Source organism: Squalius cephalus, assembly GCF_949319135.1.
Source record: "Squalius cephalus genome assembly, chromosome: 7".
Lineage (NCBI taxonomy): Eukaryota > Metazoa > Chordata > Actinopteri > Cypriniformes > Leuciscidae > Squalius > Squalius cephalus.
Genome location: NC_137128.1, coordinates 9,004,985 through 9,021,249, shown reverse-complemented (window position 1 = coordinate 9,021,249; position 16,265 = coordinate 9,004,985). Strand labels below are relative to the sequence as shown.

Sequence of the window (16,265 nt, the reverse complement as noted above, 5' to 3'; positions counted from 1 at the left end):
GCCGGGTTTGTGGTGCCCTCGAGTTTGTGCTTAATTGAATTAATGGTCACTTCAGAACAACCAAGATTTCGCAACTTTGTTCGGCAATTTGCCATTTTGTACTTAAGATTGATCTTCCAGCCGCTGCAGCCTGTTACCGATCCCGGTTCTTTGAGGCAAGGGTGCTGTCTTATAAGAGCTTCAGCCACTTCACTGAACTCTGAATCTGACAGATAAACTTTGAATTTAATGATTTTTTTCAGCAAGTCCATCCAAAATTCCTGATTTGAGCTTGGGATCTGGATTCAGCAAAGAGCCATTTGTTCTGAGGTACATTGCCTTGTCTCAGTCTAATTTCTGCATCGTAAGAGAAACGGGGCACAACAAAAGTGGTTGGCCAGGAAGACTTGGCATTTGAGGCTGACCCTAGAGTTGAACTACACAATGCTTCAAGGGAGAGAGTAGGCGATAGTTCAGAGGATAATCTCACGGACGACGTAGAAGAAGACTGTATGACTGTGTCACACAATGAGGGCGATGCCGATAATGCTGAAGATTCAGACAGTCTGATCACCTTGAGGGCGCTCTTGTTCTGTACATCAGTTGTAGATGTCAGGTTTATAAATTCATTAAAGTCAGTGTCCATAAACTGAATTCTAATTTCTTCCCTCAAATCACACTGTGTCTTGATTTCTTCAATAAGTTCTTCCGGAGAACAAGGGACACCATGCTGAAGTGTCAATTTCTGAGCATTGTTCTCTCCCAGGATTATCCGCAAGATGACAGGGGAGGTCATTTTCACTTTGACAATACTATTGGAACAAGAAAAAACAAACATTTGTTAAAGCTGTCATAAGTACACACATTTATTCAAAACAAAAAACAAAGACCAAAAGAGCACCTGTTACACATGAATTTGTCTTTTTAATGACACCAAACGAAGACAGCCAACCTTGTAGTCAGCCAGTGGGTAGTCATCAGCCAATTCACTGAGTTCAAGAAAGAAAATCTCCTGTGCGGGTGAAGTCAGTTCAAAGGCCCTAAAGTGCTCCCTATACCATCCACACAGACCTTTAGTTACAAAACACAACCTCTTCTGAACAATGCACAACTGAATAATCTCTGCAAAATCAGGGAGCCCGTCTAGAGAGCGGCAAACAAGAATCATGCCATTTCTGTAACAGAAGCCTTTACTGGTGACATTTGTGGCAATCTGGACAAATTCAGTCTCTGGGTACTTGTTTTTGATGGCCTGTGTTATTTCTGTTCTTAAGACAGTCAGAGGAACTGTTGAAACACTCATTACGTCTAGTGCAGATTTTTCAAGACTGTCAGACTTCAAACAGTGGGAAATCATGAACTGGTGCTTTGTTGCTAGTGTAAGAGGGACATTCTTAAAACAATTGGTGTGCTGAGCAACTTGCTTGAAAAAGCTGTGCTTGGCTTCGAAGCGCATGGTCCAAAGATGCACAAGTGGACCAAATGACTTGATAAGTGCAGGATAATGGTCCAAGAAGTGGTGTTTAGGTATTAACCTCACACCAGGGAAAACTTCCTGGAACCTCTGTCTGTGTTCTGAAATCTTGCAACCAAGGTACGCAATTGACTCATCAGTGTGAACCGGTGAGACCACAAGCTCGACGATATCTTTAAGGTCCATAAGCACCAGCCATGCTGGTTCATCTTCTGGCACCATGTGTCCAATGAGGAACGGAAGCAATCTTATCAGGCTCCAGTTCTCATGAGCATTGTCTCCAATAGTTTTACGACTAAACATGGAGCGAGGGATTGCATGGGGTTTGTTTGTCTTGTCTGTCCATTTGTAGGGGAAATTCACAATACGCTCATTGAGCAATTCAAAGTTGAAGTACTTCTTAGATATAAGCAATGCTAAACAGTGTGCAAGTTCATGAGGCACAACACCCTCAAAAATGTCATGCATGACATCTGGGGGCTAGCCAGAGAGAACATGAAAATGAGAAAGGCGTGTAGTGAAGACACATTCTCTTTTAACACCAAAACAATTGGTGCCAGTCTCTTGTGCAGACTTCAGGTGAACATCATAGCCCTCTGTCTTTCTAAGGCTAAACACATCTGACCTAACCTCATTTGATTGAATATCCGAGCTCTTTCCAGTGCAAAATCTGCAGTAATACTGACCAGAATAACTCTCTACAAAGCCAGCAACGCTATGGGCCCCCAGGTTGTCTGCAATCACAACTTGAACAGTACCCTTCACAAACTGACCAACTGAATGAATGAAAATACCAGTTTCTTCAAGTTGTGCCAGGTCATCAAGAAGAGGTTCAAGGACTTTACTAAAGCCGTATTGTTTCACGCCATCACTTTTACACAATACAGCCAAGTAAATTGATGACAATGTTGCATGAGAGCCAGAAGGTAGATTGCCTAAAGTCCAATAGACGGCACAGAGCTTGTGAACTCTACGAGAGGTTCCAAGAGGGTTACACACCTCGAAATCATCAATATACAGCCTTAACATAAGTGTAAAATCGCCACCCGACAGTAAAGCATTTTCCCTAAAGACACTGCCATCTTGATAGGATGCATAAATGGCTTCGGCAGATATGTGGTTTGCCATTACTTTTTCAGACACATCCTTCCTAGCTAACAGCTGCTGCAAGGATCTCAAAATGGGGACGTACTAAAAAGTTTTTTGCTCTTGTGCATCAAGGATGTATTCAACAGGTTCCACAACATGGAAGTGACTTTTACAAAACTCCTTGCGCAGATAAGCTGTGTTTAGGAGACCACTCTGGTCTGTTGCTGTATGCAATGGATTAGACTCGCACACAACTTTAGCAATTTCTGGAATAAATGACTCATCAAAGGCAACGTGTTCCTGAAACAGATCTTCCTTCAGTAAGAGTAAGGGATCCAGTACTCAGTAAGAAGTGCAGCTCTTCTAAAAACTCATCAATTGCTATGGCTGGAACATGAAAAAAATGTTCCAGTTTCAATAACATTGCCGCAAAGTTTTCGACAACAACACAATTAAGGTCCTGAACCCCTGCACTGCTTTGTGAGCATACACCATATGAAGCAACCTCATTAATGTCCACAATTTCATCTACATCTCTTTCAGACTCAGTTGCCCCAGATGTAGATACCAGTGATGCGCGGGTTGATCCAAAATGAGCGGTCACCCGCGGTCACGAGTCATCCAAAAATATTTTTTATGATATTCGGGTTGCGGTCGGTCGGGTCGTTTGAAATAAAGATGCCAATTAAACCTTTGTAATTTATATAGTACTACACAATTTTCTATGAAATACATAGGCCTACACTTTTATGACACACGAGCTCAGTCTGAGATGGAGGCAAGTGAAAAGGTGAAGACTGGGGAGTGGAAGCTCCGCAAATACACAAATGTTGTGCTTGTGAGAGCTTCAATTGGGCATCCACGTGGCGAAATAGCCTAAGCCTACTAATACAAGTGGGAAATCCTTATTTACCTTTTGAATGTTGAGCGTTATTAACTTTTGAATAAATGCTGACGCGGGACAAAATGCCCGATTTCCCAACACGTTGACCTGAGCAATGCCATTGTACCTTTTTAATAGGCTACTTTTAAACGCATATAGCTCAGTAATGTCAGTTTTATGTATTTTCTGAGAGGGGCGGGATTTTTGTTGGGAAAGTCGGTGGAGAGACGCACACTTCGATTAGACTGGATTTAGATGTGATGTGATTAGATGTGTTTACATGCAGCATCTTAATTGTTACGAAAATGAAACGAAATAAATGAATAAATCAAGCCTTTATTACATAACACTAGGCTATATCATACAGCACCCCTAGTTCCTACGTCTATGGCCCAATGACGCTACGATGAGCATTTACTACTTTTAAAAAATGCGGGTCGGGTACAATATTTTCTTTTCTTTTTTTTGCGGTCCGAGTTACTGGCGGGTTGTTTATACATTGACCCGCGCATCACTGGTAGATACTACGCCAAACTTGAAGTCACTTAATGAATGAGGGGTGTGTTTTCTGTTTTTGTGGGACCTAAAGGTACCATAAACATTTGTCTGAAAATCACAGCTAGAGAACATACAACTAATCACCTCATTTTTCTTTAAATGTGTACCTATGTGAACAAAATAATCCTTCTCACAACCAATATTGTTGTTTGTACACAAATTACAACAGAAGGTAGTCAGTTTTGGTTGCTCAGGACCTTGCAGGTGAGATGCATGCACTCTACTTAAGTGGATCAATAGAGCATTCCATGTCTTATATGTACAAGGACAACTTGAATACATGCACGGGTATAAGTGGCTACGGCCAAAATGTTTGTGCTTCAATTTGTAATGTTTCAACAACTCAGATCTAGTAGATGCTGAAAACTCACAGGTCTTACACTTCCACATACCTTAGTGACCCAAAGGCACATTTAAGATTTGCTCCAGACAAAACAAAATTCCCACATTGTCAGGTAGTCTGAAAGAAGTCACCTGATAACTCGAGTCTGTACTTAAAGAGGTTTATGCAGCGATTTTCTTTACTCGACAGTTGGAGAGAAACTCATCCTTCTGAAAAATGTTTTACATGGATGCAATAATTCTCTTTCAAAACAGTCTCGTATCGATATGTGGCTTATCTCTAGAGATCTAAATTATTCCACCGCCTCTCTCTGATCACAAATGCCCATATTCATTCCTCTTTCAGATACTGCCAATTTGCAAAGATTTACCTCCTTTTGGAAACTGAACAATTCATTGCTTAAATATAAGGAAGTAAAAGATCAAATTAAACATATAATCACTAATCATTGGGAAAAGCAAATAAGGAAAACAATTTTTGCAGTAATTAGGAATTAGTGAAATATGAAAGTTGCCCATTTCTATTGGCGATTGTGCTGCATCCACTCACAAAAATACATGTTTTATATATTTAAGGTGGGAAATTTCCATCTTCATGGATCATGATCTTCACTTAATACCCTGATGATTTTTGGCATAAAAGAAAAATCTATAATTTTGACCAAAAATAGTTTTGTTGGCTATTGCCACAAATATATCCGTGCGACTTAAGACTGGTTTTGTGATCCAGGGTCACATATGTAAATGGGAATAGTTCTATTAAAATAAAAAACGGTACCTCTCCCAGATTTTTCCTTAAAGGAGAACTCATTTTTTTGTAAATTTGGAGTGCTGTCAATACAGAGAACAACGACAGAAATCGGTGTTGCCTACACCGTGTTATCCTCTTTTTAAAATTTGCACCCTGTTGACTTCAATGGGGCAAGTTTTAAACCTGCTTTTAGCCTCTTAACATCCTTGATGTGTCATTACAAGTGCCCAGCCATGTGAGTGATTCCTTCAGAGTGAACACGACTGCAGTAGATGTGAAAGATATGAATAAAAATGAAGTTAATTCAGCCAGCGCACATACCTGTATTTACATCCTGTTTTCGGTCGAAGTCCACAGTAGTCGATTGTCGAGTTCTCCACTGTTGCTTAGTTAACTATGATCACGCGCGTGAACTCGACAATCGATTACTGTGGACTTCGACCGAAAACAGGATGTAAATACAGGTATGAGCGCTGGCCTTCATTTTTATTCATATCTTTCACATCTACTGCAGTCAGATTCACCCATGTTCACTCTAAAGGAATCACTCACATGGCTGGGCACTTGTATGACACATCAAGGATGTTAAGAGGCTAAAAGCAGGTTTAAAACTTGCTGTCACAGTGTCTGGTTTGTGTTTCCCCGGGTGTCCACTAGAGGTCTCTTTCCCTTCCTGTCACCATTCACTCTGGAACCGCAATTCCCATAATCCTTTGTCTGTTCTCATCACTCATCATTGCACGCAGCTGTTTCCCATTACATTGTTTAGTTTCTGTGTATAAATACCCTGTCTGTTTTAGTCCTTGTCACGGAGTCATTGTTAATCCTCACTACACTTCTGGTCTGCGTTCTTGCCTGTTTCTTGTTTTGTTTATTTGTATTTGTATTTTGGATTGCTATCATGGATTTTGAACCTTGCCTGGATGACTACGATGGAGATGGATTACACTTTATTAAACAACTACTGCCATACTGCATTTGGATCTACGTACTTTCCTGTGTGTCCCCGTGACAGAATGACTGAAGAGGAGGAGCCACGCATGACGTTAAATGAGTGTTATGCTTTGTGTGCTCAAAACTTATTAATTCCGGGGTGAGAACAGCACCCAGTCGCTCGCGGACAAGGAGGAGGAAGAGGAAGACTTCCCGTCTCCCTAATGGCCCGGAGGCCGTCCCCTCCGAGCAGCCCGCTGTCATCCCTGAGATCGTCTCGGAGCCGTCTCCCATCAGTCCTGCCACGGCCAAGAGAGTGGTCTTCCTTTTTTATGCAGTGGCGGTACTGCAGGCGTGGAGGAAGCACAGGACGTCTGCCGATCCAGAGACTGTTCCTGAGCCTGTGTCTTCGGACAAGATGGCCGCCGCCGAGCCTGTTTACGTCACGCCTGCCGAGCCTGTGTCTTCAGACAAGATGGCCGCCGCCGAGCCTGTTCATGTCACGCCTGCCGAGCCTGTGTCTTCGGACAAGATGGCCGCCGCCGAGCCTGTTCACGTCACGCCTGCCGAGCCTGGGTCTTCGGACAAGATGGCCGCCGCCGAGCCTGTTTACGTCACGCCTGCCGAGCCTGTGTCTTCAGACAAGATGGCCGCCGCCGAGCCTGTTCATGTCACGCCTGCCGAGCCTGTGTCTTCGGACAAGATGGCCGCCGCCGAGCCTGTTCACGTCACGCCTGCCGAGCCTGGGTCTTCGGATAAGATGGCCGCCACCGAGAGTGTTCACGTCACGTCTGCCGAGCCTGTGTCTTCCGACAAGATGGCCGACGCCGAGAGTGTTCACGTCACGTCTGCCGAGCCTGTGTCTTCCGACAAGATGGCCGCCGCCGAGCCTGTTCACGTCACGTCTGCCGAGCCTGTGTCTTTGGAGAGGATGACCGCCGCCGAACCTGTGTCTTCAGACAAGATGGCCGCCTCCGAGCTGGTGGTGTCTGTTCCTGAGCCGGTGGTGTCTGTTCCTGAGCCGGTGGTGTCTGTTCCAGTTCCTGAGCCGGTGGTGTCTGTTCCAGTTCCTGAGCCGGTGTCTGTTCCAGTTCCTGAGCCGGTGGTGTCTGTTCCAGTTCCTGAGCCGGTGGTGTCTGTTCCAGTTCCTGAGCCGGTGTCTGTTCCAGTTCCTGAGCCGGTGTCTGTTCCTGTGCCATGGCCGCCCGAGGGGTCGTCTCCTCCCTGGCCGCCCGAGGGGTCGTCTCCTCCCTGGCCGCCCGAGGGGTCGTCTCCTCCCTGGCCGCCCGAGGGGTCGTCTCCTCCCTGGCCGCCCGAGGGGTCGTCTCCTCCCTGGCCGCCCGAGGGGTCGTCTCCTCCCTGGCCGCCCGAGGGGTCGTCTCCTCCCTGGCCGCCCGAGGGGTCGTCTCCGCCGCGGCCCGAAGGATCGTCTGCGCCCTGGCCGCCCGATGGACTGTCTGAGCCGCCCTGGCTGTCTGATGAACTGTCTGCTCCGCCCGATGGGTCGTCTGTTTTGCCCTGGCCACCCGACGGACAATCTGCTTCGCTCTGGCCATCGGCTAAACCGTCACCCCCTGTTTCCGTTCCCTTCCATGGTCCTGGCCCTCCATCCCTCCCCCTGATCCTCCACCGGTTCACCTCCCTCCTGGACTTTTTTTTTTTTTTTTTTTTGTGTCGTGGAGCGTCTGGTAGCCGCTCCGTAGAGGGGGGGGTTATGTCACAGTGTCTGGTTTGTGTTTCCCCGGGTGTCCACTAGAGGTCTCTTTCCCTTCCTGTCACCATTCACTCTGGAACCGCAATTCCCATAATCCTTTGTCTGTTCTCATCACTCATCATTGCACGCAGCTGTTTCCCATTACATTGTTTAGTTTCTGTGTATAAATACCCTGTCTGTTTTAGTCCTTGTCACGGAGTCATTGTTAATCCTCACTACACTTCTGGTCTGCGTTCTTGCCTGTTTCTTGTTTTGTTTATTTGTATTTGTAATTATTTGTAACTATAATTACTACTTTTCCTGAGCCAACTGAAACTCCAATAGGTAAAATATGTTTTTCAGGGAAAAAAAAAAAGATAGAAACAATAAAGTTAGATCCCTTTTTCTTGAAGATATCATTTCTGTTTCTCCTGCAATCTCTTATTGGACTAATTTATGTAAACATTTAAATTGGAAAAAGATTTGGTCCTTACAACACAAATATTTCCTAACTACTAAAGTAAAAGAAGTGTCCTTCAAAATAATAAATACATTTTACCCTGTTAAATATTTTAAGATTAAATATAAAAATAATATTGACACAAGATGCTCATTTTGCCAAGTTCACACAGAAACTGTTTATCATTTATTTTGGTCATGTTTCTATACTGAACAACTATGGATTTAAATATCCAGCAAGATATATTGGTAACCTTTAAAGACATTATTTTTGGATACTTTATTCTGACCCCACTAAAGACAAAGCCTGCTTTGTTACTAATTTAATTTATTTTATTGGCAAATTTTATATCCATAAATTTCAAATTGTAATGACTTTAATTTGTGTACAAAATGATGTATAAAATAATATCTTACCCTCATGATCTTTTTTATTATTATTATTGTTGTTTTTTCTATCATCTATTTCTCCTTTATTTTAATGTTCCTCTTTGTTTACACATTGCTAACTTCCTTTATTCATATGTTCAGATGACATTGTTCTTGTTACATTTTGTACACACATTTCAGTTATTTTGTTACAAAATTGCATACCATGCATACCATCTCTGTACTGTTTACAAGCATAATAAAAAAAAAGTAAAAAGTAAAAAAATAATAATAATAATAAAAAAAAAATTATATATATATATATATATATATATATATATATATTACATTTTGCCAGTAACATTTGACATTTGAAAACATAGTATTATATTCCAACGAAAGTAAAAAAAAAAAAAAAAAAAAAAAAAAAAGACCCTTCTCGCAATTTTTGGCGGCTACTTCCGGTTTTATTGTGATGCGATAAAGCCCTATCCGGTAGGTGGCGGTGATGCTCCTAGGAGTGAACAGCCATTTAGAAGAAGAAGAATAAGATAACCGGAAGTAGAAAGTGTTTCATTGAACGGCGGTAGCTGTAGTGATGCGACTGTATATGCAGCACACAGGGAAGATTTACTCATTTTCACAAGATCTTCTTCATTACACAGTTGTTGTGTGATGGCGGCGGGAGGAGCGACGCAGGTGGGCGATGTGGAGGAGGACGCGTCTCAGCTCATGTTTCCTAAAGGTGAGAGTGATACAGTACAAACACACCATCAGCTCTTCATCATGGACAACACACGCGCACACACACATTCGCTCTGGAGTCTGTACTGTAAGTTTCGTGTACGAGGATAATTCACACAAGTTTTACCTCACACAATGCTGCTTTATTGGACAAAAAGGGGATGAAAGTGATACAATATTATCATAAGTTATTCAGTGGTGGACATATATATATATATATAAATTAGATAAAAACAAATTCAAATCTATTTAGAATTTTTACATTGTGTTATAGGTAATTAATGTTATATTCATTAAAAAACAAGTATAAATGTCAATTTAGTTTTTTACCATTTTTACATTTATTCCAAAATAATAACTAAAAACACAATTTAAACAATATAATTTATTTGCGAACTGATGTTCAGCTGTTCTTTTTAATAGTCCACTTATTTTCATCAGTCTGTCCTCAATCTTGTACACACGTCACAGACACAAAGATGTGTCTTTCATTTCTCCACGCTGATTGCTCACTAAAAACAACCCGCAGTCGTCAAGTTTTCAAGCCATCTCAAGTTTGATTTTGAAGTGACATGAAGTGGTGATATCTAAAATGACTTATTTTTTAATTAGTCTTCACATTAACGCAATCATTTTGGTCATTCAGTCTGATTCGAGAACGTGCACGAAAACAAGAGGTGGGATTTATCGCAATAACCGATCATATCCAATCACAGCGCGATGGAGGCGTTACCTCACGTGACTTTCCTCCATTCATTCTCAATGACCCCCCCCGACCCCCCACCCCCCCCACTAAACACACGCTTTAGTGGATCCATTAAAAGTCAATGGTCTCAGGGGAGGCAAGAGAGACGCGGCGTCCCGCTGCAACTTCACCTGCTGGTGACAGTGTTCCTTTAGAAAAACAAGTGATTTATACCCTTTTTAATGTCACTTTTTGTAATATTCGCATTGTTTTATTGTTCTAATATGCATTATTGTCTCATCCAAGTTTTTGAGGAGGCAGTGCCCCCCTCGCCTCCTCAGAGGAAACGCCCCTGAGTGTGTTTTGTTGGTTGAGTGTTATTGTCTGCTTGATGTCTTGATTGGTTAAGTGTGGTTTTGCGTCTTGTTTCCAGTGTTGTTCGTTTCATGCGCTGACCGATGTTTGTTGTGTCTCAGAGTTCGAGAACTCGGAGACGCTGCTGAACTCGGAGGTCCACATGTTGCTGGAGCATCGCAAGCAGCAGAACGAGAGCGCGGAGGACGAGCAGGAGCTGTCGGAGGTCTTCATGAAGACCCTCAACTACACCGCCAGATTCAGCCGCTTCAAGAACAGAGAGACCATCGCCAGTGTGCGCAGGTCAGCGGGCTTCACACACCAACACACACTGGTCTCTGAGAGACACGCAGACAGCGCGAGCTTCTTCTAGTGCGATCGTTCTCCTGTGAAAGCTTGTTTCCGACACTAAATATAGGCAAGGTCATTGTGCCTTTTCATCTCGATATTTTTCTCTCAGAATTGTGCGATATATAAACTCACTTTTATGAGGGGAAAAAGTCTGTTACCTTTATTATTATTATTTTTTTATTCTGTTTTCTATTTTTATAGTCTAACGCCTAGGGGTGTGACGGTTAGTATATAACCGTGAGACCGACGGTTATAGTTGAACACCGTCATTACAACTCTATAACCGCCAAAACCGTGTTATTAAAATATTTTTTACAAACATTTTTTATCATAGAGAATGTTTAAATACTAAGTAAAAACAATTGTTAACAGTCTGTGTTATTAATGGTCTACGTCGTTTCCAACTGTATTTGATTCTTTGCCAAGTACCCCCTGACCGACCGCCAATCATTTGAGATAGAAATAAAAGCTATGATATAGTGATGTGCCATCATTATGAGATTTATTAAACAAATGAAAAACATTTGCAATAATAAACATTAGCAATGAACATTTGCAATCGGCAGACATGGTTTTTACCACTTCATTAAGTTTTGCTTTGTAGAAAGCATTTCTTTAAAGCGAATTTCGTTTTGTACAAATTGGATCTTAATTTTAATAAATGTTTCATTAACCAATTGCATGTATTTAATAAATAAAAAGCAAATATAGGAGACAATATAATAACCGTGACATGGAGGCGCCGGTGCGCCACGTTCACTTGCATTGCATTGTGAACTAGAGCGCATCTCATCGTAAATGAATGAAACTCAGCGTAGGCCTATGCCTCATACATTAGCATTAAATATCTTTGCTGCATCCTTTCTAGAACAGACAAGGGCTTTCTTGCGGCTCGCATCAGCAGAGCATTGCATCGTCGATAGACCGCAAAACAAGCGGATGGCGGGCGGGTGCGGCTTTGAAATCTTTTCAAAAAACGTTGGTGCGGATGATGAGTTTTGTGATGCGGTTGTGGATGAACTAATACCCCATCCACGTATCTCTATTGATAACAACATTGAACACTACACAAATATTAATTTTATTCAAACTAAGTTGTCCTATAACAGACGAACGTCGCAACCCCCGCCAACCCACATTTGACTCACGTCATAACCGTCATCACCAATTCTGAAACGGGCACACCCCTACTAACGCCTACTACAGACATTTCGTTAATACTGTAAGATCATTACCAATCACACTGTACGACATGGATCTAATAAACGTGGGTACGACATGTATGTAGACTGTACGATGATGACACTTATTAAATCTTATTACATGGCTGGGTTTGTATTTGTGTGAATGACACTGTGTGCATCTTCTGAATATCAGTATCGGCTTGGGGAAAAGCTACTTACATGAACTTTGCTTCATTATATGACCTTCTCTTTACTCCCGCTGTTTTAAGGTGGTTGTTAGTATATTATAAAGGTAAAGAACACATATTAGTATTTTTTTTACAGCGAGATAATTGGGCTTGTGTATTTTCCCCAAAATCTTAATTTAAACTAAATGGGATGTTTCTGAGATTGTGTCGTAGGGTTAGGGTTAGATCGTTTTATTTCTTGTATATTTTTACTGTCATTTCGTGAATATGACGTTCATATGATTTTTGGTTACATTGCTGTTAACCGTGGCCGTGTTTTACAGCTTACTCCTGCAGAAGAAGCTTCACAAGTTTGAGTTGGCGAGTTTAGCCAATCTGTGTCCCGAGGCTGCAGAGGAGGCCAAAGCCCTCATCCCGAGGTTGGTCATTATAATCTGCAGATTTGGTTTATTTCAGACAATCTCGTGCCTGTATGTCAATCTGTCATGTTGTTGATTTTTTGCGCTACATTATACATGTTGTCTTGAATTGTGCATGGACTGCAGATCTGGACCCAGGGTTCAATAATGCGGACTAGGGCTACCTTTCCCAAAAGCATCATAAACCTTAGTAGATCGTCGAACCTTTGGTCTTAACCACCAACTTGGCTCACGATGCTTTTGGGAAGCGCAGCCCATAACTGTGATTTACACTATTGGGCCACAGTGAAAATGTTGGCAGAGCAAGTCAAAAACAGAAGTTGTGCTGCTTTCATGTAGTGTGTAATAAAGCTGTTTGTGACAGTAAAAGGTCTGCAAAGTTACAGAGATCCAAGTGCAGATAAATGGGTATTGTCTCCCAAAAGGAAGAAACGATTCTTCATCGGCCGTCCGTGAACGACGTCTAATTTTACCCACCTTCAAAAACACTGTAGTTGTAGCTGAGACTGGAAGAGTTCGGTTAGTGTTGTTCAAGTCGAGAAGACACTTGCTGCATCCTAATTCGCTTACTATCCCTCCTGAGCCATCTGACCAATCAGAGTAGAGTCCTAAATTGTATACGAAATTAGAATTAGTGAGTTTCAAATCATGGTATGTTGAAATTAGTATCTAAATAACCATAACTTTCATGAGTAGAGTTCTCCAGACCCACAACTGATCAATCAGAGCAGAGTAGACCAATCACAACCGACTGGACATCTGACCAATCAGAGCAGAGTGGACCAATCACAACAGACTGGACTTCTGACCAATCAGCAGAGTAGACCAATCACAACCGACTGGGCCATCCGACCAATCAGAGCAGAGTAGACCAATCACAACAGACTGGACATCTGACCAATCAGAGCAGAGTAGACCAATCACGACAGACTGGGCCATCCGACCAATCAGAGCAGAGTAGACCAATCACAACAGACTGGACATCTGACCAATCAGAGCAGAGTAGACCAATCACAACAGACTGGGCCATCTGACCAATCAGAGCAGAGTAGACCAATCACAGCAGACTGGACATCTGACCAATCAGAGCAGAGTAGACCAATCACAGCAGACTGGACATCTGACCAATCAGAGCAGAGTAGACCAGTCACAACAGACTGGACATCTGACCAATCAGAGCAGAGTAGACCAATCACAGCAGACTGGACATCTGACCAATCAGAGCAGAGTAGACCAATCACAACAGACTGGGCCATCTGACCAATCAGAGCAGAGTAGACCAATCACAGCAGACTGGACATCTGACCAATCAAAGCAGAGTAGACCAATCACAACAGACTGAGCCATCTGACCAATCAGAACAGAGTAGACCAATCACAACAGACTGGGCCATCTGACCAATCAGAGCAGAGTAGACCAATCACAGCAGACTGGACATCTGACCAATCAGAGCAGAGTAGACCAATCACAACAGACTGGACATCTGACCAATCAGAGCAGAGTAGACCAATCACGACAGACTGGGCCATCCGACCAATCAGAGCAGAGTAGACCAATCACAACAGACTGGACATCTGACCAATCAGAACAGAGTAGACCAATCACAGCAGACTGGGCCATCCGACCAATCAGAGTAGATTAGGCTCTTGAATCTTTTATCGAATCGTTTTAGACACTGTGAAAAATAAAAGTATATTATAAGAAAACTAAATTGTTTCTTGACCTTGGATGCATGTAAGCGTATTGTAGGACATTTCAAAACAGAAGCTTTCTAATTGCATAGAAGCGGCACTTTAAAACATTGGCCCAGCACTGGCTAATGAAGGTGTTTAACTGAACAGCACATTAGCGGATCTAACTCGCTGTTGTCTACTCTCTGTCTAGCGTGGAGGGCCGGTTTGAAGACGACGAGTTACAGCAAATCCTGGATGACATTCAGACCAAGCGCAGCTTCCAGTACTGAGCGGATCTCTCCGTCAGTCTCAGTGATGCTCTCCTCTTTCTCTCCTCTCCACGGCTCTATACATCACACCAGTGTTCTCGTCTGTAGGTGCTTATTATGTCTTTGTTTGCAAAAAATAAAGTGTTTTTGATAAAATCGATAGTGTTTCTCAATGTGTCACTGTACAAGATATACAAAAATAACTATTAATGTGCAAAATAACTATTAATAATTATGATATTAACTCAGATATTGGGTATCATGAGAATGTTAATGTCTGCTTAAAATAAGCAATACATTTTAATGAATGCTTTGGGTTTTAGTTCATTTTAGTCTAATTTCAGCCTCATCCCTGAATGTTCACCCAGAAAGTGAGACCGCGCCTCTGTCCATCATTTTGAAGCAAATGTCACTAACACATTTTTAATGCAATTAAATAAAATGTTGTTAAAATGTTTTAACATTTAAAAAGTTAAATATATATATTTTTTAATGTTTGTACAATTGTTTAAAGATGTGTTTGTCAGGCATGTGCTTAGTTAGAAATACCTAAAATTGTCACTACCAAAATAATCACGTCACTTCCAAAACTTTATCATACGTTAATTGAAAGAAATATACAGTGATGAAGTGGAAAGTCAGATTTAAAGATTGGACATGTATTTCACGTGTTCAGAGAGATAAAGGCCCCTGTGGCAGATACTGTCTAAGTGAACCATGGTATGCAGATATTATATATTTTTCAGTTATTATTAATGGCTAAGAGTCTGGTTACTGCAAATCTAGATAGTCCAGATACACATTTGTGTTAATCCTGAAGATGAAGCAACACTCAGTTAAAAAGATTTAAAAAAATAAAAGTTTAAATGTAAAGATTTTCATTGTGGTGATTTCTGTTTTTAGCATAGGCCTACATTGTTTTATTTTTTAAGATTTTGTAGTGTTTATCCTTACAAACACAGACAATTGACATCAATTTTTTTACATTTATTTATCATAAAACATTTGTTTATAATTTCTTTTTATGGGGATACTTAATTTAATTAATCAATCAACAATACTATTGATCAGCATTACCAAACGTGGACGTTTTACACTAGAAACAAACACTGATGTACTATTTTATTTAATACTGTGAAGCTGCTTTGATACAATCTGTATTGTGAAAAGCGCTATATAAATAAAGACTTGACTTTATGGAAGAATGTGATTGTGTTATAATAAAATAATGTGATAATATTGTGGTCACTACCGAAACGTGATACATACCTTTCATTTCGTCATGAAGTCTGAAAACAATCTGATCAGATTTGCTGTGAAAATGTACAGATATATGATATTTGTTATCTAATGCATTTCTGTAGGGTTTTCGGCAGTGACAAATACTGGGTGAGAAAATACAAGTTATAGTTTGGAAAAAATAAATAAGCAACTGCTATATAAGAGTAGCCTAGGCTAAATTACTAAATATTACTTAATATTATAAGAATGACATTTTTGCAAAAATTAATTATGTATATGTTATGTTGTGAGAAATGAAATCTTATAATTGCAACGCGGACGTTCTGTTGTTATTATGATCTATGAAGGATATGTGAATAATAATGCCCCTATTTAATATATTCACTGTGTGTTTTCAGCTCAATAGAAATGAAAGTTTCTCCGGGTTTTTATTATTTATTACATACAAAGTAACTGCGTACATGGTTAGAGTTGTCACGTGGTACATGTTACTTTTTCCAGCGCTGTTCACGATGCACCAATCACAGTGCATTCTGACACATTTTATTTAATTGTTTATATTTTTGCTGAAGTGGCTTTTCATTTGAATGTCAGTCTCCAATTTTGGACATTTAGACGAGTACACT

The 16,265-nt window shown here is 41.2% G+C and overlaps 1 protein-coding gene across 1 annotated transcript; it reads left to right on the top strand.

The window, feature by feature from the left end:
- Positions 1 to 9,071: 9,071 nt before the first annotated feature.
- Positions 9,072 to 15,650, top strand: polr2d (RNA polymerase II subunit D). Its single transcript, XM_079876458.1, has 4 exons — positions 9,072 to 9,275; positions 10,436 to 10,616; positions 12,360 to 12,455; positions 14,340 to 15,650. Exons 1-4 carry the CDS (start codon positions 9,206 to 9,208, stop codon positions 14,416 to 14,418), a joined length of 426 nt encoding a protein of 141 aa, XP_079732584.1. The 5' UTR covers positions 9,072 to 9,205; the 3' UTR covers positions 14,419 to 15,650.
- The last annotated feature ends 615 nt before the right edge of the window (positions 15,651 to 16,265 follow it).